General features: G+C 54.7%; 8 protein-coding genes across 8 annotated transcripts; 6 read left to right on the plus strand and 2 right to left on the minus strand.

The window, feature by feature from the left end:
• Window positions 1-1,071: 1,071 nt before the first annotated feature.
• Window positions 1,072-5,643, plus strand: M409DRAFT_60451 (uncharacterized protein; the record flags this gene model as incomplete). Its single annotated transcript, XM_033814488.1, has 5 exons — window positions 1,072-1,273; window positions 1,329-3,508; window positions 3,566-3,787; window positions 3,852-4,623; window positions 4,676-5,643. 5 exons carry the CDS (start codon window positions 1,072-1,074, stop codon window positions 5,641-5,643), a joined length of 4,344 nt encoding a protein of 1,447 aa, XP_033660746.1.
• A 1,667-nt stretch (window positions 5,644-7,310) lies between these two features.
• Window positions 7,311-9,586, minus strand: M409DRAFT_29668 (uncharacterized protein; the record flags this gene model as incomplete). The annotated part of the gene is made up of 3 exons (XM_033809575.1): window positions 7,311-9,255; window positions 9,308-9,407; window positions 9,469-9,586. The coding sequence occupies 3 exons, from the start codon at window positions 9,584-9,586 to the stop codon at window positions 7,311-7,313; spliced, it is 2,163 nt and encodes a 720-aa protein (XP_033660747.1).
• Window positions 9,587-14,618: 5,032 nt separating this feature from the next.
• M409DRAFT_60453 (uncharacterized protein) lies at window positions 14,619-17,361 on the plus strand (the record flags this gene model as incomplete). Its single annotated transcript, XM_033814489.1, has 4 exons — window positions 14,619-14,715; window positions 14,803-15,114; window positions 15,172-17,043; window positions 17,102-17,361. 4 exons carry the CDS (start codon window positions 14,619-14,621, stop codon window positions 17,359-17,361), a joined length of 2,541 nt encoding a protein of 846 aa, XP_033660748.1.
• A 470-nt stretch (window positions 17,362-17,831) lies between these two features.
• M409DRAFT_70751 (uncharacterized protein) lies at window positions 17,832-18,980 on the minus strand (the record flags this gene model as incomplete). The annotated part of the gene is made up of 3 exons (XM_033818880.1): window positions 17,832-18,522; window positions 18,585-18,878; window positions 18,937-18,980. 3 exons carry the CDS (start codon window positions 18,978-18,980, stop codon window positions 17,832-17,834), a joined length of 1,029 nt encoding a protein of 342 aa, XP_033660749.1.
• Window positions 18,981-19,984: 1,004 nt separating this feature from the next.
• Window positions 19,985-21,338, plus strand: M409DRAFT_29671 (uncharacterized protein; the record flags this gene model as incomplete). Its single annotated transcript, XM_033809576.1, has 2 exons — window positions 19,985-20,734; window positions 20,787-21,338. The coding sequence occupies 2 exons, from the start codon at window positions 19,985-19,987 to the stop codon at window positions 21,336-21,338; spliced, it is 1,302 nt and encodes a 433-aa protein (XP_033660750.1).
• A 371-nt stretch (window positions 21,339-21,709) lies between these two features.
• On the plus strand, window positions 21,710-22,930 carry M409DRAFT_70753 (uncharacterized protein; the record flags this gene model as incomplete). The annotated part of the gene is made up of 2 exons (XM_033818881.1): window positions 21,710-22,315; window positions 22,379-22,930. 2 exons carry the CDS (start codon window positions 21,710-21,712, stop codon window positions 22,928-22,930), a joined length of 1,158 nt encoding a protein of 385 aa, XP_033660751.1.
• A 497-nt stretch (window positions 22,931-23,427) lies between these two features.
• M409DRAFT_29673 (uncharacterized protein) lies at window positions 23,428-23,775 on the plus strand (the record flags this gene model as incomplete). Its single annotated transcript, XM_033809577.1, has 1 exon — window positions 23,428-23,775. One exon carries the CDS (start codon window positions 23,428-23,430, stop codon window positions 23,773-23,775), a length of 348 nt encoding a protein of 115 aa, XP_033660752.1.
• A 1,072-nt stretch (window positions 23,776-24,847) lies between these two features.
• Window positions 24,848-26,287, plus strand: M409DRAFT_60458 (uncharacterized protein; the record flags this gene model as incomplete). The annotated part of the gene is made up of 4 exons (XM_033814490.1): window positions 24,848-25,012; window positions 25,065-25,901; window positions 25,956-26,229; window positions 26,280-26,287. The coding sequence occupies 4 exons, from the start codon at window positions 24,848-24,850 to the stop codon at window positions 26,285-26,287; spliced, it is 1,284 nt and encodes a 427-aa protein (XP_033660753.1).
• Window positions 26,288-26,896: the final 609 nt, after the last annotated feature.

A 26,896-nucleotide genomic window follows, 5' to 3' on the forward strand; every position in this document is an offset into this window, starting at 1 on the left:
AGTGTTTCGAGTTCAGCCATATACGTTATCGACTTGGGAGTGGAGTAACGCAAAGTACGAGTACGATCCGCTCCAACCGCACCGATCCGGTCTGTTCACAGTGTGGTACATGCGCTTCCCCTGCTTTCTTACTTTTCCCTGTAAATGCCATCTTGCATGGCTCTGGAGATGGGTTGCAACAGAGCAAGACTACCGACGACCCGGTGCCGGAGACGAGCGTTGTGAACGAGGAACGAATCTTGACAGGGCTTACCCTACGTGAAGGCCATCGAGATGGACATTGAACGCCATGCAAATCACCTGCCATTGAGTCCGTTCTCGGTGAGCCATGCACTCCACGAGAGCATCATCCCATCCAGGCCATATTTTCTGAGATGCATGCTGTAAGGGCGTCTCTCAGTGGAGACTGAAACACGCTGGACCAGCATGGCGGTCCTCTAGACAGAGGGAGCAACACGCAGAGTATCACCAACCTCGGAAAGTTGACTGGAAGCAGTTACTCACTATACAGCCGCAACTCCAGAGATCCTTCACCGTCGTGGGCCAAGTCTGTACTGTCTGGGCAATCACCACACATACTCAAGGAGGTGCACTCACCGCAATGTTTCTGCAGATCTTCATCTGGGCATTCAGGCACAAAGAAATGCGCCTCTCGCGTTAGGGCGTCAGCACCCACATGTTCGCTTCCACTTACGTTCCATATGCAGGAACTTACCTGTTGGACCAGCTAGGTCCAATGGCGTTCAAATGCAGTGTCACAAAGTTGCACAGAACGCCTCACATTGCCCCAGATCCAGAGTTCTCATGGCTTGGCATCAGTCTCAGCTGTAGTTGCACGACATTCTTCGCCCCGCGTTGGCGTATTCGAAGGATGAAGAGTTGAACTTGGCATGGGAATGAATTCGAGGATAAATCGAAAGGCGAGCAACAGCAATGGCTATAAAGCAAGCGTCCATCACGCCCCCAAAGCAGCAGATGCCAGCGCCTACAGCACACATCCAGCTCCTACCTCCTCTTCATTACCTGCTCTGATATCGAAGAACGTGGTGCTCGATCCTGGTGCAGTACAACATGCTCTTGAGCACGTTTGCTGTGCTGCTGTCACCAGCCTTGCTGTGGGTGACAGACGTTGCAGCCTCTCCAGCACCCAAAGCTGCACCTCTTCCGCAGTACGGCTACCCAACAGATCCTTGTGCCCTGAAGGGTTACGATCAGAAATGTTGCACCGTGCTCGATGGATATGGAATTGAGTCCAAACACTTGTGTGACGGGGGTATGCACTCATCAATGCCCTGCACACTGAACAGTAGTGCTAATCATAGTTGCAGACGAAAATTGTTGTGGTCAAGGATGCTGTCCAGAATCATGGTCATGCAACAAAGGAAAATGCGAACGCCCAGAGAGCTCAACCACCCTGAATGTACCACCCTGTTATGGTTGCTCATCGACAACATCTTCGAGCACCAATGAGGTCACGGACACTACGTACACGTTTACCGGCCCGTCCACGACTAATGGGACAACTGCGCCGCCTCCAACATCATCCGAAAGCACCGCTTCATCTTCGACTACTCTCAGTAGTACAGAAGAGAGTTCGGGCCCGTCGACAGGTAGCAGCACCACTACAGTGCCGTCATCTCCAGGGGAGACAAGCAGCTCGTCATCTACAGGTTCCTCTGGTGGTTCAGAGACACAAACCTCCTCCACTGGCACCGGCAGCACGCCTCCCTCTTCCTCAACGTCTGAGACTCTACTGCCAACGAACTCAGATGGCCAAACCATAATCACCAGATCTGGGGATACATTCACAATCCCGACCGGTTTGAGTACTCCAGTCGTTATCACATCGGGCAGCCAAACTTTAACGTTTACCCCATCGCCATCGCAGTCCAACGACAATCCTGGAAGCAGTACAACGTCTGACGTTTCCACAACATCAAGTACTACCAATCTGCCTTCAACCAATTCCAATGGCCAGACGGTCGTAACGAGCTCGGGAAATACTTTTACGATCCCAACTGGGATAACCGCTCCTACTGTCATAACCTCTGGGGATCAGACTTTTACCTTCACTCCTTCGTCGTCTTCGGGCGACTCTTCGTTGCCCCCTCAACCCCCTCCCTCTACGAATTCGAATGGGCAAACTATCATTACGAGCTCAGGCGCAACTTTCACCATCCCGACTGGCATATCAACGCCTACCACGATCACTTCGAACGACCAAACCTTGACGTTCATACCCTCGCCTTCGACCACTTCTTCGACGGAAGGCACACTCAGCGGGACGACATTTGTCAACTCAAATTCTCAAACGGTCATTTCAAACACGGATGGAGTTGTCACCCTACCCACGGGCATCACAACACCTCTCACTACGACCGCAGGCGATCAAACCTTTACATTCATACCGTCCGGCTTTTCCTCATTCCCGAGTAGCACGAGCTCTCCCACTTCCGGCACTACAGATACTACTGCTCCTCCACCATCTGTCTCCGCTACAACCAATTCTGACGGTGAGACTATAATCTCCGACACAAGCGGAGTGTTCACAATACCGACTGGGATTTCGACCCCAGTTACCTTGACGAACTCTGACGGCCAGATAACCACGTTCACTCCAGGACCCATCACATCGCCTCCCTCATCAACCACTTCGAGCTCATCAACTGCAGCAGGCTTCATTATTCCGATTACCACGCCGGTAGACCAGCCTCAACCAACTGATGACGGTACAATCATCCCCTGTACGCTGTGGTTCTTCAACATCTGTCTTCGATGGGATGACTTCAACATCTTCGGCTGGCAAATCGTGCTACCTCCAGGTATCAGGCCTCCTGGCCCTCCACCGCCCATCTCAATCGACCCATCGGCTTCCTTTAGGATTGAAATCACAGGCACGTTACCGGACTGGCCAGAGCTGACTATTGGTCCTGATCATCTCCCAACCTACACACCCACATCAAGCCCGACATCCTGCGAGACGCAGACTGCTGAACTGTGTGCAACTCGAACCTCGTACGGAGTTTCCAACTCTGGAGGCGTGACAGTCACTACCACAAGTCAGGTCTTATCTACCTGTGCTACAATTGCTGGTTGCAATGCCCAGGATGCCAGTACTATAGAAACCACCACTGGAGGCTGCACATCTGCGACGACTGCTACGAACATCTGGCTCTCTTGCCCTGGCACAGCTTCAACATCGTGCTCGACCACCAGCACAGCAGTGACATCTGGATGTTCCGTGACTCCCACTACCGTGACTTGCGGCCTTCTCACGCCTACTGGCGTCATCGACGACCCAGCTTGCAGCGCTCCAACTGGCACATACGTGATCTATCCAGAAAATGGCGCTGACACATCATCTGTCGGAGCAATCAATACTCAACTTCAGACCTACGTCGATGATCCATCCGAGATTTACACCTCTAACGCTGAGGACCTTGGTGTACTTTTCTGGCGCCTGGACATCACCGAGACCCAGGCGAACGAGATGCGTGAATTCGCTGGTGTAAGTTCTGCATATGCATCAGTCAAGATGTCGAAGATGTACTAAACATAAGTCCAGGTCGCTTCCGTCAATCTCTTCCTCCCATGCGACCAACAATGCGATGATCCCACTTCTGCAATCGTCTATCAGAACGCGGTCGAGCAGCTGCAGTTCGTTTCTTGGCCAGAATCGAGAGGTATTGATATTGGTGCTCTCAACGGCAGGTACTACTTCGATGAAAGCAATGGCGAAGGGATCCGGGTCTACATTGTTGACACTGGAGTTAATCGCAACCACCCTGTATGAAACCCCATTCTCTTCCATACCCATACCCAACGGCCAAGTACTAATCGTCTACATCTAGGAACTCACACGAGCCAGCAGTCGCATTCGCTTCCTCCATGTAGGTAGAGATCTCGACCTGCAGCCTGGAGACTCGCAACCGCAAGATGATTCTCAGACCGATGCTGCCGGGACCAATCCTTTTGGTGGTGCCCACGGTACCACCATGCTCAGCTTGGTAGCTGGTGACACTGTCGGCGTTGCCAAGTCAGCAGATCTCATCGCCGTTCGAATGCCGCGCCGAGCACCCCTCGGCGGTGGCTTCACGGCCGAAGACTTTCTAGAAGGCCTGGAGCAAGTCAGTCGCGACCTTGAAGACAGCAGTTCTACTACACGAGCAGTTGTCCTACTGGCGCATCACTACCTTCTGGAGAGATTCATTCGAAGAGAACCCGGTGGGGCACCAGTGCAGCCCGTCACTTACGACTACCAAGGCTGGGAGGGGAACTTGATACGTTTGCTGAACAACCTGATCAGCAAAGGAGCGTTGATCGTAACAGGCTCTGGCAACAACGGTAATCAGGTCATAGAAGGCTGGCCGGCGAGGCTAGGCAAACCGTCGTATCCCGGCTACATCTCGTCTCTGCTAGTTGCAGGTGCACTCTCGACCAATGGTCAGGAGTGGTGGGACAGAACAAACAACGAACTTGCAGAAGGTCTTCCCAATATCTGCGCTCCTGGATTGGACGTCAAGGCAGCTGATGGCAATGAAGCCCACTGGTCCACATATGACCCCGTGCGGTCATGGAGCGAGGATGAGTTGGACTACAAACAGTCCAGAGGTACCTCTGACGGTCAGTACCACACATCACTTTCTCGATAATGTTTCGCTGACTTTCTCTTCAGCTGCGGCCATGACGGCAGGACTGGGAGCGTACTTCTTGCAACTCGCCGAGCTCGGCCAACTGTTCAACGATGACCTGACTCCTGTCGATACGTCGCCAGATGGACTGAAGACCTTCATGATTAACTCGGCATGGTCCCGAATCGCACGATACTCGCGTGGTACGGGTGATGACACTGGAATTGTCTGCCCAGGTATTTGGAACACCGCGAATCTGGCACAGAACATTTGTCCGTGGAATCCAAACCCTCCAGCAGCTCTTTTGGCCCGTCAAGAAGGCGACACCTGCGAGATCCCATTGCCGAGCAGCAGCAGTTCATCATCCAGCACAGCGAGCTCGACGACTGAACCCCCATCAACCACACCACCACTACCCACACTCACAGGAACCACCGGCATCTCAACCCCCTCAGGCAGCTCCTGCTCCGTGACAACCACATCCGAACAATGCAACGGCTCCGGCGGCCAATCCGTCTGCATCGACATCACAACCTGCGCCTCCTGGGTCGCAAGCTCAACCTCGCGACCCCCGCCCTCAACCACATCCACCTCCTCCGAACCCCCCGCAACACCCACCACACCCCTCGAAATCGGCGACTGGGGCTGCTGGGACGAAGCCGACTTCGAAGACCACCCCGACATCGACCCGGACGCCCAGGAAGACTACATCGACCAAGTCTTCCGCACCACGGTCGACTTAGGATTGCTGCTCGGCCCGGGCGACGACGACTGGCACACGGAGATCACGTCCAACATCTTCACGGGGCAGGGGTACTACTACGGCGTGCGGTGGATCGAGGGGTGCGTGACGAGCGTGGACGAGCAGAATGTGCAGTACCCCTTGGGCGACGATGGGGTGTACTGCAAGGAGATTTGGAGGCGCTGCTATACGCAGTGTACGGGCAATGGAGGCGTGGGCGGGTGGGTAAATGTGGGGTGTTTGCAGTATTGGTTTGAGCCGACTTACTGAGACCGCCAAAGGGGGGAGCGATCTGGGAATGGAATGGATGATATGATGGAAAAGGTCCGACGCTGCGGAGACTGCCAGGGTCTCTCGCTCACTCACAGTCGATGGTATACACACGCTCGTTACCGATCGTGCTTCCATCGTCCCTCTTTAAGTGAGCTCCCCTTCCAACAAGCATCACCCCTCACATCACCCCTAAACACCACCTCGCCTCGACATTCACATCACACCCACGTGGTGGTTGACGCCTGAGAGGGCCCTCAAACTCTCCCCAACATGGTCAACAAATCCGATCCATGGAGTAATCTACCAGGGCCACGGCCACTATCATGTCCGGTCTTCGAGTGAATAAGCTACCTCTCGAAGCCACTACCCTCCCTTCTACTCGTCGATAGATTCCATGGAGTTCTCCTTCCCTATGTTCTCAGACCCTGCGTACACTTCTGTTCGCAGCGGAGTTTGGGGTATATCGGCTACTGACGGAAGTCGTGATATCTTTCCTCGCCTAGGACTCGCCTATCGACTCGGCTGAGCAGGTACGTTCCTAGTTCGACCTCGGCCGTAGGCGTCTCCATCGCCTCGAGCTCAGCCTAGCATCTACGACTTCTCATTCTCCTTCTCCAGTAGTCTAATCCGCCGGTGCCACCCGATTGGGATGAGATATTCACATGCACCCACCCCTCTGTCCAGGCTAAGCCCACAAGACCGATTTTTCCGCACAGCTGTCGACACGCACTCACACACTACCAGGTTCTCAATTGACAAACCAAAAATGCTGTAGCCTTTCCCGCAAGGAAGCAAGCAAATATAGCAATCAAATATAGCAACCAGGACACGAAGCACATGCAAGCTGCGTACACAACCAAGCTGACGACGAACCTTCGTAGAGCAAGGCAAGGCAAGGCAAGGCAAGGCAAGGCACGGCCTGCAGTCGAAGCAGACGTGTTTCACGCTACGCCCAAGAAGGCAGGAGTTCTGAACCTTAAATTTAGCTCGATCGTTCTTTCCTCTCATCAGGAACGTGTGGCATTGTGGCAGTGCAGGCGAGAAAATCAAGCGAGATGCTCGTTTATTGATGGATTCTTCTGACGACGGACAATAAGCAACGCCTACGTAAACAAAATGCCCGTGATGAACAAAAGTCGCGCGGAGGATGACGAAAGAAGATGGTGACCAATGCTGTCAACAGCCAGAGGACCATCCACCCACCCACTCATCCACGCAACCAAAATCCTACAAGCAAGAAGCCGTATTCTAGTTGCCTGTGCCGTCTGTCAAAATCCATCCAGTCCTGGTTAATTCGCGTCTGTGAAGAAGAAACAACTCCTAACCTTCGCCGGCGCTGTGACGAAAATTCTGCAATGCTGCTTGCCAGACCTGCCAAACCCCACTCCGTCCGTAATCCCTCCATTGAACGACCATTGAAAGGAGAAAATGCCTTGTTTGTCATCATACATGTCATGACGAGCGCTCCACTGCGGCGCGTTGTGCTTTGCCTCGGTCGTGGTGGTCATGCTGCCCGTGCAGTTTCAGAGCTGTCGAAACGAGGAAGTAAAAGCTTTGAATAAAAGTCGGTGCGGTGTGAAACTGGTGGTATTGTATGCTGTGCGTAGAAGCGAAAATAAGGGACAAAGCCGTGTCAACTTTTGGTCGTAGCTCTGCTGCTGAGTTTACTGGTAGTCGCCAGTCGTCACCATCTGATGTGGAGGTCCCATCTCGGCGTGGTTCAAGCTGCGCATATCGATGTGCGTGGGCATGACGCCTGGGAGGTCCTGGCCGGTCGTCATTGCAATGGCGGCTTGGTAGGACGCGTCGTCCAATTCTGGGCCATCTTCCGCCTCAGCCATTGCGTCACGTTCCTCTTCCATTTCTTCTTCGGACGGTGCTGAGCCATCAGCGCTAGTCTCGTGCGTGCGGCGATGCTGTGCTAGGTTGTCAGATCTGGAAAAGGCTTTGTTGCAGAGGGTGCAGAGGTATGGTCGCTCCTGCGTGTGCGTACGAACATGACGTTTGAGGTGCTCTAATCGCTTGAAGAGTCGACCACACATGGGGATCGGACATGAGTGGCTCTTCTGTGGGTATGGTCCAAGCTCGCTGACGGTCGCGCTGCGGGCTCTGCGGAAGACACCGTTGGCAGTGCGCTGCACCGCATGGTGTTGGAGAGAAGGATGGCGATAGTCTTGACTTGGGCTAGAGTTGTAGTGTCCGTGCGCAAAGTCCTCGCTGTGAACATTGCCCATGTGCATTGGCTGACGATGCGCCCGCTCGTCCATAGCCCCTTCGACGGCATGCGACGGTGTGCTATGACGTGAAAGATCCATCAACTCCTTGTGGTCGCCCATCATGGGCCCGGGGTGCTGATTCGTGTGCATGCTTGCCGGCGAGTCATTGTACGACACCTCATGGCCTTCTGGGATAGCTTGTGGCGCGACAGACGTAGACATTGATCGGCGAAGATCACTTGGTCGGTGCACAGCGTGAGCATGCGCAGTGACGCCACCAGCAGATGTAACACCAGTGGTAACAGCGGCAGTGTTGGTGAGTGAGGACCGTCGTCGCCGTTGCTTGTAAGTAGGGGAGCCTTCCAGGACAGAGTAGACCTGCTGCGGTTGGTAGCTGCGCGACATTGACGATGGGTAGTGAGCGCCAGGCATGTTTGGTGGAACAGACATGAGTGGGTTGAACGGTTGCTGAAGGCCGACATCAGGTATTGCTGCGTAGAGACCGGTGTCCTCGTTGGCGATGTAGGTGGGCTCAGATGGCATGCCGACTGAATGTTGCGGTGGAGTAAGTGGCTCGAAAGATAAACCACGCTGGCTGTAGTCCTCACCCAGATGCGATGAAACAAAAGACGGTGCGGGTGAATACTCCATGTATGCTGGCATCGAACTGTGCCTGTTTGCAACTTGCGAAATGGGGACACCGTTGCGATCGAAGACTGGGCCTATCGATTGCTCACGCGTCTTCTGAATCTGAGACGGCATAGGCGGCATCGCCATCTGGGAGTACGTTGGCACATGCGTCAATGATTCAGCGTGCATGTCTGGTTGCATACTGGGTTGAGACATTTGCTGAGGCATCGAAGTTGGCGGCATGTGCTGTTGAGGAATCATGGAAGGCGGGGGCATGGAATCGGCTGCTCGAAGAACGGGCGAGGTCGAATGCGAAGGAGGCATTGACTGCGGTGGGGCATTGAACGTCGACTGGTTGTTCTGCTGGGCCTTGGTGAGCTGCTCGAAGAGGGACTGCGAGGAGTCGAATTCGAAGGAAAGCGCCGGCTCGCTGACGGCCACAGTCGTTGCTTCCTGGCCCATCTTCTCGCGCTTCAGGTCCCGCTCCAGCGCGTCCAAGAAAAGGCGATCATGTGGCACGCTGTACCAGTAGAACACTTTTTGCTTCTTCTGCGTGCGGATGCAGTTATTTTTGTAGAGGAAGTCGAGGAATGGGCTCTTAGGCTCTTCGAGCGAGGCATCGGTGCCAGATTTGAGATTGCGCAGGTCAGAAAAGATGCCTTCTTCGAACTTTTTCGTATTCTTCACAGGCCTGCCAAATGCCTGGAAGCGAAAGGACAGACATCGCACGATATCGGTACCGGAGATGTGGAAGAGATTGTTCCTGCTTGCAGTCAGCGCAAAGCCGCGCGGGTTGGTGCATGCTGCAGACGTACCATAAGACGCAGGAGACATATTCGCCGGTCGGGAGCAGAAAACGTCGGATATACTGGTCCTGGCTCCAGTCGACCGGGGCCGAGATGAGGAAGTATTTCACTGGGTTAAGGTTAGCCAATGCCGCGCGGCTTGTTGACGTGGAGCGGTCAGCCAAACATACGGTTGTCGACCTGCTGGAGGGCAACGACAGAGTCCTGGGGCAGGCTCTGCTGGGCGTCCTGGTCGAGGAGGAAGGTCTCTGGGGCGACGGAACGTTGCTGGGTGGTGGGCGGCGGCATGGCCGAGTGGTGGTGGTTGGGATACATAACAGCGAGACCAGCGGTGCGCGGCCGGCGTCGCAAAGTGGAGGCAGATGTGCGCGAGGGCTGGAGACGAAGTCGCGCGTCTCTATCTCAAACGCAGGTTGCAATGGCTCTCGCGCGTAGCTGGATGGTGGTTTGAAGCAGCGTGCAACGACAGCCAGGTCGTGCGCGGCGGTTTTCGGGCGGTGCTACGCGGTGGAAACGAACGGAGGACGCGAGCGTTGCTGCGTGGACAGACGGGGGGAGGGGATGGGGCGAGGGCCGGCCTCTGGTGGCAAAGATATGGGGGGGAAGTGAAGTGAAGCTGAGGCTGTCGCGGTATTGAGACAAAGATGGTGGTCGTGGTGAGAGGTAAGCTTCAGAGGGCGCGGTGGGTGGAGGAGATGTGGGAGCAGAGCAGCGAGGTGCGACGCCAGTTTCGAATTTTAGCCCCGTTTCAAGACGGCCCTGCTTGCTCCTGCGCTCGGCTTCGGGGCTTGGACCAGGTTGGTTGGCTGCCGCTTTGTCAAGTCTTTTGCGCGCGAGTCAACCCCCCTAGCCGCCCGCCCGCCTGCTGGTCGTTGTCGTGATGTTGGCTCTGCTGCGGATGAGATGCGCCGAATCCTGCTTTGCTGCGTGGTGGGCGGTGCTTGCCCGGCGTCTGCTGGCCAACTACGCATATACGACAACACCACCTGCTTGCTGCTATGGCATTTGCTCGAGCAATGACTTCTGGCCAGCCTCCGCACTTTGTCACGCCCTCATCACGGCGGCGGCGACCACGGGCCAGTGCGCGTGGATCCGGGTCCGTTCCGGCGCCAAGGGCTCTCTGTCTCTGCGGACGACGGGGATGTTGGACTTGAACATTCGTCACACAGCTTGCAAGTCGAGACCTGCAGCCGATCCGCCCTCTCTGCCTCTCTTCGACGCTGCCCACGAGTCGCTCCGGCCCCCGCGCCCTCGCACACATCGCGTGGCGTTGACAACTGCAAGGCCCGTACCACCGCATCGCCGTTGGCACTGCTGTCCGGGCCAACACCTGGCGGCATGCTTTAATTGCACACCCACTCTTCTGCCCTCTCTTCCGCTCGCTGCTGCAGTTGGCCAGCCTGCCTGTCCTACAGAACCGCTCCACTCCCGACCCAGCGCGGCGCCTGCTCGTGGCTGACTTCTCTTACGCCTGTCGATCATACAGGCAACATGCAAGGTACCGGCGGCACGCTGAGGCGAGCGTTTCACACCTGCAGCCTCTAGAACTTCGCTCTCCATCACCTATCCTCAGCACCACCGGCCAACTCTCCAACTCACCTTGCTGAGCTGGGCCGGAAGTCGTCACGCTATACCGTGCATCTACCTGAACTACGCCTCACCCGTGGATGGAAGCCGTACCGTGCAGAATGTGGCTTGCTGCTGGGTGACGTCCGTGAAAAGCCCCACAAGTCATGGCCCGTCCTGTCTCTGGCAATTGCATGTGTCCCATCGGGCGAGAAGCATCGGACTGGCATTTCCTTCGTTCAGCAGAATACCGCTAGCTAACAATCTCTCCAGCAGTCATAGACCGGCCTTCTTTCGCAAATTCGGGTCCCACTTCCCACGAGTCAGACTGGTAGACTCCTTCTTTGACACCGCGTCTACCGCCAGCCTCCAGAAGATCAATCACTACTCAAGATCGCCATAGTATAGGACGGCAGTGCTGGAGCGATCTGATGAGATGATCTGGGTACACTAACATGACGACTCTGCCCTGCGTCTCGGGACTGTACGATCGACGCATATTGATCCCAAACAAGCAATTGTCTTCGCCACATTATATAGATGCCCGCTTCGAAACACTTGCGACGTCTGTTTCGTGCCCCCATCGGAGAATACGTGAAACACGACGTTCGAGGCGCACGGCCTGGACAGTCCATCTTCAGCTAAAAACATCTCTTGTCTCTGGTATGATTACCACACGCCGACTTGTGGCCCTCCTGACTCTTCTTCTCACCACTTCCACGACAAGCGCAGCCAGGCGTCGCCGGCGTGCAACCTGAATCGCTGCCCAACTGGAACATGGCAAGACGTGGCGAAGCAAAGCCTGCGGCTGGCAACATAATCACACTATCCCAGTGCACCCTCTCGACCCGACCCACCGTCTACGGCTTGAAGCCCGCGATCCGATCCGATGGGCAGGCGTTCTACTCCAAGCAAATGTGTTTCAAGTTGACGAGAACGTGAAAAACTGCAGCTGGACCAGGCTACCCTTGAATCGGGCCCGGACGCATTCTTCCATGGCTTTCCACTTAGCTTTCAGGACGACCTTGCTTTCATCGTATTTCTTCCCAGTAAGAAGTTGGCCGCTGCAAGACGGAGAAAGGGCCTAGGTCGACATAGCCGTTCCTTCGAACTCTGGCCACCCTCAGGCACCCGCACCATCTTCAGACTTCGCTGAAACGTGAGTTCTGGAAAAGGCATTGGAAGGTACGACCATGGTCGACGCCAGAGTGGGTTGCTCTTCGAACAATTTGACCGTTGCACTTCACCCGATGAAGTTCCAACATTGGAGGGCTTTTCGAGCAGATTCTGGCTCCATCATATCCGTCCGTGCAACGACAACACTTACACACATCACATGCCCACCACAGTTGCAAGATCAACGGGTGAACTGGGCCGCCAGCTCGAGTGATCGAGTGGCCAACGCCTCATTGCGCCATCACGTTCAGTGCAACTTGCTTCGTGCGCTTCAGATCAGAGATTTGCGCAAACTCTATCCTGTCAGGCACCAGGGATAATTGTGGTTGTATGTGCAGCGTGACGAGGATATCGTTGCTATTGACTCGCGCGTTAACGCAGGGCCTTTGAAAGCTTGCACAATCCGAGCTTCTCCCCGTGCTGCAAGCAAGTTATGTCGACTCGGGGTGCTCTCTCGACTGTGCATCGGTGTCCCTAAAATGCCTCATGATGAGAGCAGGCATTCCGCTCTGAGGGTCATCAACCTCTTGCGTTGAGCACGAGCAGATGGCGCCACATCGTCCATTGGTCTCAACACCATGGCAAAGCGCACAAACGTGAAGGTCGCAAGCAGCAACACAACAGTGATCCAAACATCAGACTTTGAGGCGGCCATGTGAGGAGCTCAACCTTCTCTGCTTGTTCCTGGACTTTGGAACTGGGCTCTTGCTACAGCACGGACTTCTTGAGGCCACTCCCCGCTCGAGAGCGGCTGGAGGAGACCACTTACTGGTAAGTTCGAAAGGTAAGTTCGATTTGAATGCGCGTGACTGAAGCTACTGATGATTGCTTTGTCCAACTGTTCGAGGTGTGAAGTTTACATTCCGGTCATTTCGCTGAAAATGCGACTTTTCGCAAGCTCTTCGCATCGGTCTTACGAACACATGTGGGCATAAGACTCAGAGCTCACATCCGACATTGAGCTTGTCGGCAGGCCAACCTCATGCTGTTCTGTTTGTGCGCCTCGAAAATACGTTCCCATGGAGGCTCTCTTGCTCATGGGTCGAGAGCAAGGAGACCGCGTGCATAATAGCATTCTACAATTGCTGCGAATCACGTCCATTGACAGGCGTCCTGTCCAGCACTTTCGACAAATACCGGTTACAGTGCTGACAATACGCCAGCCTTATGACCACAACTCCATGTCTTGTCACAGAGTCTTATATCGCTCACCTCCGTAAGAGCTTTCGGACTTGGGCGCAGTCCTCACCATACCGACAACTCGGCTCGCAGATTACATCGGAAACGCTCACTTTTTCTGGCTGTACATCTCGTTCTACGGCAAGGTCGAAGTGCTTGACCTCGACTCCGACCCCGACCCCTTACCCACCATTGCTATTGTCGGCCCATTGGTTCCTTGAAACAGGGCAAGCTATGAAACGACCTCGGGAGAGCCAGCGTGATGTCCTGGTCGTACCTGAGCTCATGAAACATTGTCCTGAAGCATGGGCGTCGATATCACGAGACTGAGTTTTGAAGAGTATGGATGATGAATAATGGTACGCACTGAGCAGGTGTTTTCTCATTTGCACCTTGTATCGCCACTTGACAAAGCTGGACGACGTTCAGGAAAGCCGGCGACTTCGGTAGGGGACCTGTCGGTGTGGAGGGCCGTGTTTTAGGTGTTGACCTCGACTGTCAAGAGCAGTTTCGCCACGGGAGTTGAGGCTGGTACTGAGAACGACTTGGGGGTGAGTTGAACTTCTTGTGGAGTTACAGGGGTTAGGCAGGAATGGCGTAGGCTTTTGAGCGACGATGGCGACGACGAGGGCTCAGAGGGATGCAAAGCGGCGTGGACAGACGGGTCTGCTTGTGTCAATCCAACAGCTTGGTTGAAGGATGATGAGGCAGGCGCTTCTGGTCTGCTTTTCAACTGAAACGGTATTCTTCATCACAAATCTCGCCTAAGATCTCGACTTGAGGCCTCCATTGTGTCTATTCTCGCAAAGGCAAAGTGGCTTCGAGAGAGTTGAGAAGACGTGATTTTCGAGGCTGCCTTACCATTTAAATTTGGCTGTGCAAGAGCTTTTGAAATGACTGTCGTGGATCAAACAGTTTTGTGAGTCGTCGTGTCTTCAGTATCCAATTGTTCATGTCTTGCGAATGATGTGTATCGATCTCAGAGCTCTTCGAGACGAAGCTGAGGTTTAGAGTTTCGACCACGTGATGTCTCCCACGGCAAGTCCCAAGCCAAGCTTCCGGGCGCTAGCTCAGCGGCTACCCAAGAAAGTGAACGTCTCCCAAGTCGCGAGCAGACGCACGCGACGACGACGACTCTTCCCCATTCACTTCTTTACCATCGCTCTCCGCCAACTTCCTGTACAACGCCCTCTTCGCCCGCCTCTTGGTCCCCTCCCCGGCGTTGGGCGCTCTTGGGAAGCTCCACCACTCCAAGGGCCAACTTTCAGCTTTCCGTCTTCGAGACCCTCTCCCTGGAATCGAACAACACGGACACCTTGTGCCGCCATTCTCTCGATGCGGGAACTCCGACGGTCGACTCGAGTGAATATCTGAGTAGCTTGCTGGTTGCCTCGCCGCCATGGCTTTCCAGCAGCAGGGTGGGCTTGGGAATGGTGGTCCAGGGCCGGGCCCCGGGGAGCATCATGGGCCGCAGGGCACCGAATATACGCTGCAAGGTGCGTGATGAATATACACATCAACATGCATTGGAGATGCTGTGATGTGGGAAGGGGAAAGGAAAAGCTAATTGGGGATTTCTACAGGTGTAATGCGGTTCCTGCAGATCGAATGGCACAACCACGAGCGAGCGCGCAATGCTTGGGATATCGAGCGGGCGGAGATGAAGGCTAAGATTGCGAAGCAGGAGGGGGAGTGTCGACATGCGAAGAGGATTAATGAGCAGTTGGAGAGGCAGGTGCGGATGCTGGAGAATGCTTTGCGGCAGGCGAGGAAACAGGGCCCTAATGGAACTGCTGCTACGTCTGAAGCGAAGGAGCCGGAGGCTGAGACGGGCGATGGGAAGAGCAGGTTGCAGAAGTTGAGTGAGGAGAAGGAGAATGATGCTCATGTGAAGCGTACGTACATGGGGGAGACTTTGCTGGAAAAGGGCAGAGCGCTAACTTGCGGCGTAGCTTCGTACCTCCCGCACAATTCTTTCCTGGACACGGCCGAGCTTCAGGACACCAGCGAAAAGGAGCGGGAACAGTACTTGGACAACACGACGAAATACTTGAAGAGCTGCATGAAGGAGATACAGTACTTGCTTACACCGCCGCAACACCCACCCCCGCCGCAGATACTACCGAATGGCCATATAACCGGATTACCTGAGCCTCCTTTGCCCATGGAAGAGATGTATCCTCGACAGCCTCAGAGAAATGCTCGCCAGCATGGTCAAGTCCTACCGCAACAACAAGCTATGCCCAATCATCAACCCCCACCTGTGCCGAATAGTCTTCCACAGACGTCTGTGCAATACGATGATGGTCAGCGTGGAGTACGTTATGTCGATTATGCCAACTCTAATCAGCCGCCTACCGAAATGGTTGCGCCTCCAACTCAGCACATCCCAGCACCTTACGACGACCAGGTAGAGAGTGTGACGCACACTTTCGACAACCGAGGAAGGCCAGTGAATGAATCGGAAACGCAACAACGACAAGCTCGACAACAAGCTGACACGGATGGTTGGACTTTCGACGAGGAGGTACCTCCACAACCACAACCTGACACTCCGTTGCCCGCTACTCCTCTACCAGAGGTACCACCTACGCGAAGGCCTGATACCGATTTGTTTCCTGCAGCTGCCAATAGCTCACAACTTCCAGCCAAGTCACCCCCAAGAGGCGGGCCTCAATCACACCGACGGAAAAGCTCTGGATCACAAGCAATGTCGAGGCGGCGGAGCTCGCAAGGCAAAAATGAAACCCATGATGGCACGAGCACGACGCTTAGTGATGATCCTTCGCAGTTCAAAGTCAAGTTTGCTCTGCGTGGACACCTGGATGTGGTGCGAAGTGTCATTTTCAGCGGAGGTGGCAGTCCCAGCGAGCCTGAGGTTTGTACGGCTGGCGATGACGGGACGATCAAACGCTGGATTGTGCCGGCGACATATCAAAACTACAATCCTGGAAACAGTAACTCCTCAGATCTTGACATTACAGCATACTTCACGCACCGAGGCCATGATGGAGTCGTGACTTCTCTGGCGGCACCCCCTCCAAGCACTGGATTCAGCACAGGCGGGAGGGCTAACGGTGACGGCTGGATCTTTTCTGGTGGTCAGGACGCAACAATTCGTATTTGGGAAAGAGGTCGAGTGGATCCAAAGGCCACTCTGGAGGGACATACCGACGCGGTCTGGACTGTCTGTGTGCTACCTGCTTCAGTCGGCGTTGTGTTTGGTCCTCAAAGCAGCAACTTTGGCGGTCCTGACCGACTACTGCTCGTTTCTGGATCTGCAGATGGGACGGTCAAGGTCTGGGCTGTGAGTGCGCCTCCTCAAACATCATCGCCCTCCACTGGCAGCAGGCGTGGTGTCGGTGGTAGCAGACGGCACAGCGTTACCAGCGGCAGCAACTTTCCCTCAAGTCCACAGCCTAGCGTGGCGAGCACGACACCCTTCAGCTACACGCTAATCCACTCAATCGAGCGATCTGGCGACGGCAAGTCAAGTCCAACGAGCATTTGTCCGCTATCACCTTCTGGAGACACTTTCGTGGTCGCGTACGCCGATTCCTCCACGCTAGTATTCGACACCAGAACCGGAGAAGAGATCATCGGCATGGCGAGCAACGAGACTTATGATGGTACGATGAACACGAGCATTAACACAGTTGTCGCCGCGAGCCACGGACTGGAGGCCGCACAAGGCGGAGACCCCTCAAGAGCGATGGAACCCGAAGACGTCGGCGGCGGCGCAACCGGCAGCCGAGAAGGTGTCGAAGGCGTGGTGATAACTGGCCACGAAGACCGCTTCGTCCGGTTCTTCGACGCCAACAGCGGTAAGCATTCCCCCCTCCCCGTTCCTCAACCCCGCAATATACTGACATACCCCACCAGGCCAGTGCACCTACACCATGCTCGCGCACCCCTCGGCCATCTCCGCCCTCTCCCTCTCCAAAGACGGCCGCGAAGCCGTCTCCGCCGGCCACGACGCCAGCATCCGCTTCTGGTCGCTCGAGAAGCGCATCTGCACGCAGGATATCACCTCGCACCGGCCCATGCGCGGCGAGGGTGTTTGCGATGTTTGCTGGAGTCAGGATGGGAGGTTGGTCGTTAGTGCTGGGGGTGATGGGGTTGTGAAGGTTTTTGCGAGGTGATGATGAGGGATGGGGATGCTGCTGTGAGGTTGGGGGTTGGGGTGAGGTGGTGGATGTGGGGGGTTTGTTTTCTTGTTCTGGGTTGTTGTTGTGTGTGAGTGTACATATATGTATGGTGTGGGTCGAGCAAGGCCGGGGTAAAGCAAGCATGGATGTGGAGTGGAGTTGAAGTGACACAGAAAGAAGAAGGGGCATCATCGATTGGCATAGCATTTTTGCGTGTGGCGCTGGACAAATATGAATCAGATCACTTTGCTCTCTTATCACTTTTCTAGCACTGTCTTTCTTTACAGTTCAGTTTAAAATTGCAATCTGTCGTTTTGGCACGTTTGAAAGAGAGCTTGAAGAAGAAGGGAGGGTCGATGTTCAAATCACAGGGTATCCACAAGGCTCGTATCCACGTATACACCATGCTAGTCATATCACAAATTTGTGCCATTCCTGTCGCTTTACCACTCAAAAAGATCTAATCAATCCACCGCCGGCGCAGGCGCGGGCGTCCCTGGTCCCCCTGACGACGAGCTATTCCCTGCTGGCGCGGCCTGCACACGATTCGACTCTTTCTTCTTCTGCGCGAAAGGGTTGTTGCCGCCCATGAGCATGCTGCTCATCATGTCGAACATCGGGTTACTCTGCGAAGGGATCTTGATGCCGAAGTACATCTCTCCGATCTGGAGGAGAGGTTCCTCCCAATGTGGCACTTCTTTCAGATGCGCGGCGTAATGTGTCTTGAGCTGCTTGAAGAGGTCTGCGCTTCCGCGCTGGATGGCGAGGAGGAGCAGCCCGAGGAAGTTGAGCAGGGGGAGGGAGGGATAGATCCTTATATCGGAGGAGGGGGAGGAGATGGATTGGACGCCGAGACCTGGGTGAGAGGAGGAGAGTTTGGAGGTGAAGAGGAGGAGGGCTTTGTTCGCGGCGCGCGTGTTGCCGATGAGGAGGTAGGGGAAGACGGCGCGCGCAGCGTAGTGCGAGGCGGTCGAGGGTTCGTCGGAGCTGTACCAGGCGTATTCCATGTCGGCGAAGACGGCGGCGCTGTCGCTGGTGCCGAGGGTGAGGTGGCGCTCGGCGTCGTAGGGCTCGCCTTCTTCCGCGTAGAGGCTGCCGATTACGTGGTGGAGTTCGGGGTCGCCGGAGGGGAATTCGCTGTGTTTGCTCGACCATCTATATCATATCCTCGTCAGCACAACTACCCCTTCTCATGCCTCTGAATGTGCAATACATACTCCACAATTCCCGTCACAAACTTCTTCTTACTCGGCTCATTCGGTGGGAACGCTCGCAACAAGCCCAGTATCCGCGCTTTGTTGCCCACGTCCGCCTTCATCTCAGCCTTTTGGTAGACCTCCATCAGGTATATGCACAGGTCGGAGCCGGAGCCGCCTTGGCCGGCTTTGAGCAGCATCGAGGCGCCATTGGAGAGGAGGTCGACGGCGGCGGGCCAGTCTTGGGATTTGACGTAGCGGTTGGCGATGGTGCGGAGTTGTTGGTGGGCTTCGTAGAAGTCGCCTTCTGAGATTCTGTGGGAGGGAATGTGCTTAGTTTTGGTGTTTGTGAGGGGAAATCGAGATGGTATACTTTGTCTGCTGGCGCGCGAGCACCTTCTGAATCTTGTTGGACATTTTCTGGTTGGTGTTTGGAGGAATAGGACGTGGAAGAAGCCGTCTCTTATGTTGCTGGAGGTCGGTCATATGTCCGCATGATGTGAGCTGTCGTTGTGCTCCCCACATTTTGTAGCGGCCTGAGGCATCTACGCCGCCCTCAGAGTCAAGGCAGACATTCACCACTGCAAGCTGTTCTCGCCACTTTCAACATTTATTGTTGGCGCCACTTGCTATCTCGCACGCAATAGCCTGATCGATAATCTTTCGTCGTTGCGACGACCTCTCCTCAAACAACTCCCGCGCCTTCACAGCTTCTGGGATCTCGAACTACATCTATTGGCACAGTCACTGCGTGGCTTTCCACCTCTTCAAGAAGCACTAGAGCTTCAGCGTCCGCTCGCATTGACATATCGAAAGTACATTTGGAAGAACCACAGCGACATGGAGTTTCACACCACGGTTAATTTTCGGCCAGGGAGAAAGTCGCAAGTCCTACTTGAAGCGGCCGTGTGGGTGTTACACATCAACAGCAATTCTGCAGATTCGACTCCGGCGCGGTGCTCAGCTTACAGGACTCACACGGAGGGCATACCATGAAGAACTGCAATCGAAAGTCAGTCAAGCATCTTGCTCCGAGGTCTTAGCTGTCCTACGGTCCGCGGTTTCCGGTCCGTAGGTAGTGACATGGGCACTTTAGGTTCGTGCAGTCAGCCAATCGATCCTTTGGCACCTACATTTTATCAGGGTAGGTTGGATTAAACGACGTCTGCGAAGCAAGCTCTCGTGTTATCTCATGTCATATTATACGCGCTGCGTACGAGGAGAACGTAGCTTGTTCCCGGACGGTTAGAGCGGCCATAAGTAAGGTTGCTCCATGGATACGACGCCGGTAGTATGCTGATGGCTAGGATGGACTGCACCTGTTGTTCGTCACGAGCTGACCCTCGAAGGATTATTCCTTCACTCTCAAAGCCTTCTTCGACAGAGCGTCGTCAACTTTCTTATCGCGACGACTTTGAAAGATGCAAGAAAAGAGCTCATTGAACATCGCCATCGTCGGCGCCGGACTGGGAGGCCTCGTAGCTGCTCTATCCCTTGCTCGCAATGGCCATCATGTACAGCTCTTTGAGCGGCGACCCACGTTCGAACCAAAGGGAGGCGGCATCATGATCCGACCTGTCGCCACGTATTTCCTACGACAATGGGGCCTCAAAGCAGATATGGAGGACATATCTGATGTCTCCCAAGCAACATTATACCGTGACGGCGGAACTGGGAAGGTCTTTGTGAGGCGGAAGAACGAAATGGTCTTTGATGATAATCTGGACTGGGGCTGCTTTCGAGAGGACGCGCAGAAGGTGTTCCACAAGCATGCTCTGCAACATGGTGTCAAGTTTCGATTCGGCGTGTCAGTGACGGATGTCTCGGAGGACGATACGACAGCGAAAGTGCATCTCAGCACAGGCGAGGTCATCGAAGCTGATCTTCTTCTCGCGGCTGATGGATTTCTTTCACGGCTCCGCCCCAAGATCTTGTCTGATGCTCCCGCGCCTGCACCGGGCTATTCGACGATATATCAGATCAGACTGTCAGAAGATGAGGTCCTTGCAAATCCGGATGCGAGAGAGCTGGCTAACAACACGGACCTTTCTGTGTGGATGAAGCGAGCTGGCGGTGGTTATGCGGTTATCAGGTGTAACAAGACCGTTCATCGTTTGAGCGGTGCGTTTGGCATTCCGGAGAGAGATGACGATCCTAGGATGTGGGATGAGGTTCGTATCGCATGGCTATATTGTTGGACTCCTTGACTGACAATGCTACCAGAACGGCGACATCGAATACGTACGAAACTACTTCAAAGGCTACAGCAAAGCGCTCACCTCGTTCCTCCAAATCGCTAAACGTTGCGATCGCTGGCGTCTGGCAGAGATGCCCAACCTCCCGCAGTGGATCAGTCCCAAAGGACGCCTCGTCCTCCTAGGTGACTCCGCCCACGCCATGCTTCCCGACGCAGCCCAAGGCTTCTCCACCATCGTCGAAGACGTCGGCGTACTGTCCCATCTCCTCTCCAAGCACCTCCACCGAGGTGTCCCCTCCCTAACTCGGATCTGGCAAGAAGTCCGACAACCGCGAGTCAACAAGATCAAAGACTGGGCCAAGTCGAATCACGTTCTCTACACCAAGGGAACGGACGATGGACTCAAGTCTGGCGAGAAGACGAAGACGCCGCCGACCCAGGATATTTCGTTGGACAAAGTGGTGCCGGATATGAACGCAAGTTATCGATCGCCGGCGTTTTTCAAGTGGGCGTTTGGATTTGATCCGATCGAGGATGTTGAGAGGTATATTGAGAAGAGGGACATGGCGAGGTTGTAGTCTAGAATAGAAGTGTTGTGTTGTATGGATGTATAGACTGCCGTCTTCGTCTCAGAGTTTTGTCGTGTTCGGGACTTCTTGTGTCGAGTCTGTCTCAACAACTTTGTCCATCTTGAGAGACGACCGCGTCTCTTCTTTTCTACCAACGAACATGTCCAACACCATGAAGATCATCGAACGCCGATAACAGGTAGGTGGAACTTCCAGAATCTCTTTCTTCCCTTTCTCGCGTTCCTGCAATGTTCTGACGTCCGCCACCTCTTCGTAGACCTCTTTCCTCAAGCCTCAACAACCTCTTTATCTACTTCATCTCCCATCATCATTCCCATCGAAAGATACCAGAAAGACTAAAAATCCATTCCATCGCTACAATGGCCCCACCGGACTCACTCTCCGACTTCATCGAATACAAATACCGCAGCGACGGCCCACACACCAAACGCCTTCTGATATTCTTCCTGCCAGGCAACCCAGGCGTGGTAGAATACTATCGCGACTTCCTCTCGGATCTCCACAAAGACCTCACCAACGATGGCCCGGTCACTCAACCATCAGCGAGAAAGGACAGTTTACAAGAGCGTATCCCTCACATCACAACGTATGGCCACTCCCTCGCCGGTTTCGAACTCCAAGCCAGCTGGCCTTCATCTCGCGACGAGAGCTGGCCGGTTTGTATGAGAGATGGACCGCCGTTTGATTTGTACCAGCAAATTGAAGGCGTGAAGTTCCGGCTCAACGAAGCTGTTAGGCGGTATAACGATCGGGTCGACGACGATGCGGAGCCGCTGAAGGTCGTGCTTGTGGGGCATTCTGTTGGGTCGTATATGTTGATGGAGGTGGTGGATTGGTGGCAGAGGGAGATTGCTGGGGAGGGCAAGGGTTTGGAGAAGACGGCGAAGTGGGAGGTTGTGAGTGGGGTTTGTTTGTTTCCGACTGTGGTGGATATTGTGAAGAGTCCGAAGGGGAAGGTTATGAAGGTAAGTTCTACACTCCTATCCCATCTCCGTCTCGGTCTCTATACTGATCCTTCTCCTCTCCAGTGGGTCCTCGCCATCCCCGGCCTGCAATGGGCCGCCTGGCTCCTCGCAACTCTCCTCACCACCCTTATCTCACCCATCCGCATCTGGAACTGGCCCGCGGAGCTCACCCCCGGCTCCAACCCCTCCTCCGCCAACACAGCCATCACTGCAGCCCTCCTACACTCCCCCCTCGGCGTCCGCCAAACAATCCACCTCGCCGCTGACGAAATGCGCCAAATCCAGCACGACAAATGGCACCCTTCGAACGTCTGGGGCGCTTCGGACCCCGACATCGACATCACCGAAACGTCCGTGAAGGCATCGGCTGCTTCGCCGCGGACGAAGTTGTTCTTTTACTGGGGAAGGGATGATTATTGGGTTGATAATTCGTCGCGGGACCGGGTGATTGAGAAGAGGGCGAGGAGGGTGGATGGGGCGGGGCAGGGGGGTCGGCCGACGATGGTCGTTGACAGGCACGGGATGGACCACTGCTTTTCGTTGGAGAGGGCGCATGGGAAGATTGTGGCGGGACAGGTTGCGGAGTGGGTTCGGGAGGTTGTGGGAGGGAGTTGAGAGTAAGAGTCGTATGGCTTCTTTCGTTCGGAGTGTCTAGGCCGGTCAATGAGAATATCCGTACAGATGTCCCGTGAAGGCAGTGTAGAAACGCAATTTCGGACTGAATTCTCGTTGCTCGACGTAGTTCTCAATAGAGGTGATATACCGCTTTTCTATGGGCGAGGAAACTTCCGAAAGGGGAACTGGAAAGCGAGGGGAGCGTCGTTTTGGGACGAAAGGCTAAAAGCACGTTCGGTGTAGAAGAATGCGATCCGAGCTCTTCGGGCAAGTTATTGGCCGGTGAACGTCTCAGTGTAGAGGAAAGAAGAATTAGAAGGGCAAGGCAAGAGCACTTGAGGCGAAGTCGACAAGATGCGGCAAGAGTCGGAGCATATAAGAGGGACAGTCGTCCACCTCTATGGTGCTGGCATCCAGAATTCCATACGATCAAAGAAAGCAAAACGCCAACGCGCACAAGTCCGATCCAATACGCATCTTTCCAGCAAAGCAACACAATGCCCAAAACCCTCCTCCTCCTCGGCCTAGGCAAATACGCCCCGACCTCCCCACCGCCACCATCCACCACAACAACAACCGACTCCAATCTCACCCCCTCAACCATCAAAGCCGCCGTCGCCTCCCAAACCTCCACCCTCTCCTCTCTCGGCTTCACCTGCACCAAACTCGACCTCAACCCCTCCGACCCGAACGACTCCCTCCTCCGCCTCAAACAACTCCTAACAAGCCAACCGGGCTGGGACGGCATCGTGATCGGCTTCGGGTTGAGAGGGAACGTAGAGTTGACGGAGTTGTTTGAGAAAGTCGTGAATTTGAGCAGGGGAGGGGGTGAGGTTTGGGTTTAGTACGACGCCGATGGGGGTTGTGGAGGCGGTTGGGAGGGTTTGGCCTGAGGGGATGGACATGGAAGGGATGGAGGCGTAGTGGGAAGGAAGGGATGGGGGAAGGGTATGTGAGTTGGAATATAGATCGCTTGATTCGCCTCAACCAGCGTATCGTGTTGTGTAATCCATCGAGCTTGCGATCACACCCATTCTTGCTGTGATATTTGTTGCTATCCTCGCTCTTCCGCTCAAAGTGGAACCATCTCCAAGACTTGTAAGCTATCTAAGCAGTCCAGGGTACTACTCAGAGCTCGGTCGCGCTGACAATCGGAGAGATGATTGACGATGCCATCCGTCCCACGTTGAGCGGATCGACGAGTGTATTGATCTGAATGGCTTTCTTCGTTGGTCGGATCATCGAGCCTAACGAGCCGAGACTCACATGTCAGTAGGCAGCTGTATGATGTTCTAGCGTAGGGTCTTCCCCATGTTTCGTCCACGGCTCTGGAATGTTGACATCCATGGAACAGCCACAGGTTACTAGAAGCAGCAGAAACGTAGACGAATTGAGTGGAGAGTTTTAGTAATCGTTTTCCCATTACTAGAAGAGAGTACACGTCAAGTCGAATTGACGAGACAAGCTAAGAAAAAAAAAGTGAGGTGAATGAAATGAAGGAAACGTCTCCCAACATGTGACGGAGGCGTTAAAGAAAGACGAGCAGAGTGGCTGGAGAACAAGGTTCAGCCTAAGATCGAGCGGCTCAATTAGGCTTAGCGACGACGCTTATGATGTATTGGGAGTCGACTCACATCAGACAACAACCGCCCCCTTGCCCGCCGCGACCGACCATCTCGTCAGCCTGCCACCCACCCCCATCGCCCATCATCAAGCGCTTCACACACGATACTCGTGAGCGCCAGTTTCGAATATCCTCGAGTTTTCCGGGAATTCCGAGCGTGTTGTGGGCGATTTCCGGGCGGTTTTTCATGTCGCCGCGCTGAAAATCTCTGCAACTTGCGCCCGTGTTTCCGTGCTCAGCTGTGCGGGCACGGTCTGTCGGCTACGCATGCGCGATCTTGACAGCACCCGAACATGTCCACGCGCAATCATGTCGCTCGCAATGTACGACAGCGCAAGCTCAACACCAAGCAGGCGCTGCGCATAATTCGCGAGCAGGATGTGCAAGACGCTGTCGACGACGATGGCCAGCGGCATACGCCCCAAGTCGAGACTGGCGTCGAAAAAGGCGAAGAAGGCGTAAGTATTCATCGTTCGCTTACCTGCCATTCATCAAGACTGACCACCATAGGAATACCACTTGCAAGCGGTAATCAATGCAGAGCGTGCCGCCGTACTAGGTGCATCAACTCAGCAGAGCTACATTCCAACACCCGATGCCGTTGAGGCAAAAGGCGTCAAATATGACGAGCTGTATCCCAAAGCCTTCAGATCGCCACCTGCGACGTATATTCGTTTCAGTTCCACGGTCGAAGACTGTATCGGCATCACGTATTGCATGAATGAGGATGACGCAAAGTTCCTGGAGCAGCTGAACGATGGCAAAGATGTCAACGGCCAGCCTCTGAAGGATAAGTCCAGCCAGTGTTCGGAGGACACGTTCGAAGAGGTGATGAACTTCTTCGAGGAATCCAGCGCCCGAATGCAGCCTTTTGCCAATCTCGATGATGCCCCAGTACTCAGTCTCGAGGAGATGGAGCAGCATCGCGAAGAAGCTTCCTTGTCCCAAGCAGCACAGCGGTTTTTGAAGCCGATATACCAGTATTGGACAGTCCGAAAGGGCAGCCGCTCGTTGATGCCCACCATCAAGGTTCGGGTACTCGACACAACCAACGAAGCTGACGATGCGGACCCGTATGTCTGTTTCCGACGGCGTGAAGTGCGGCAGACTCGAAAAACCAGAGGTCGCGATGCCCAGGTGGTGGAGAAGATCAAGAAGCTGCGGTTAGAGCTTGAGCAGGCACGGCAGCTTGTGCAGATGATCACAGAGCGTGAGAAACTCAACGCTGACAACCTCGACATCTCTCGCAAAGTCTTTGAGCAGCGCAAGCAACTCAAAGATGTCAAGATTGCCAAGAACATCATTGGCGAAAAGGGCGAGGACGAAGAGTTGCTCGTCAATCAAAAGGTACGCTTACCTCGTCGTGTGTCCATCTTCAACGCCGCTGACCTTTCTTCACAGCCTGTGCCCAAGCCAAAGGCAAGACCTGATGGCCAGCGACCACCCACGCTTAGGCTGCGTTCGGGTGGAGATCGTTCGGCACCAGACTCTGACCTTGATCTCCTGTCTGACCGGCAAGCTGAAGCAGAAGCCCATGTCAACCATACGATTGAGAGTCGCAAAGAGCAGCACCGTCGGTGGAACCAGCACTGGGAGGACAAGACGTGGAATCCCCTCACGCCGCCACCAGAGCCGGACGAGTCAAACCTCAAATGGGGCTTCCTGTCTCCCGAAGGTACTGGATATCCCACACCACCGCCGTCACTGCCTTCTAGGAGCTCGCAGGACCGTGATGGTGATATCGATATGGTGGATCCGAAGCCTCTGCAGGATACCTTGCCAGGTGCAGAACAGCAGTTTTCATTCTTCTTTCCTCCGCCGTGTTCGGTGGAGGGCTTCTTTGACGACAATACCGCTTTTGCCAAACGCAATGGCCATCCAGCTGCTCGTCTTCGCCGCGGTCGAGGAGGTCGGTTGCATCTGGAAATGCGCAAAGCCCGTCCGAAAGGCCTCATAGCAAGAGGCGTTGTATCTGACTCTGACAGCGATGATGAAGTGGAGGATTACTTCCCTGTATCGGATGCCAAGACGTTCGATTATAGATGCGCGCTGAACAGCCGTGCTCGACCTGGCCCGGATGGCATGGAGCGAAGACAGTGGCCTAGTGGAGATCAGACCGCGATGATGGCCGGTGCGCAACAACCACAGCAGCCGCAACAAGCAGCATCGTCTGCCGCTCACTCGCAGCCCAATCCGCCACCTCAGGCGCAAGCGACTGGTGGCAGTTCGAGCTGATGAGCCTTGTTCTGTCGGTGTCGAACTTTTTGACGATTGTTGTTGCTGAGCGATTCTTGTTTTGTTAGATGTTGTTTTGTTAGGATAGCCGAGATACCCGCAGAAGA

Source organism: Zasmidium cellare (genome assembly GCF_010093935.1).
Source record: "Zasmidium cellare ATCC 36951 unplaced genomic scaffold M409scaffold_54, whole genome shotgun sequence".
Classification (NCBI taxonomy): Eukaryota; Fungi; Ascomycota; class Dothideomycetes; order Mycosphaerellales; family Mycosphaerellaceae; genus Zasmidium; species Zasmidium cellare.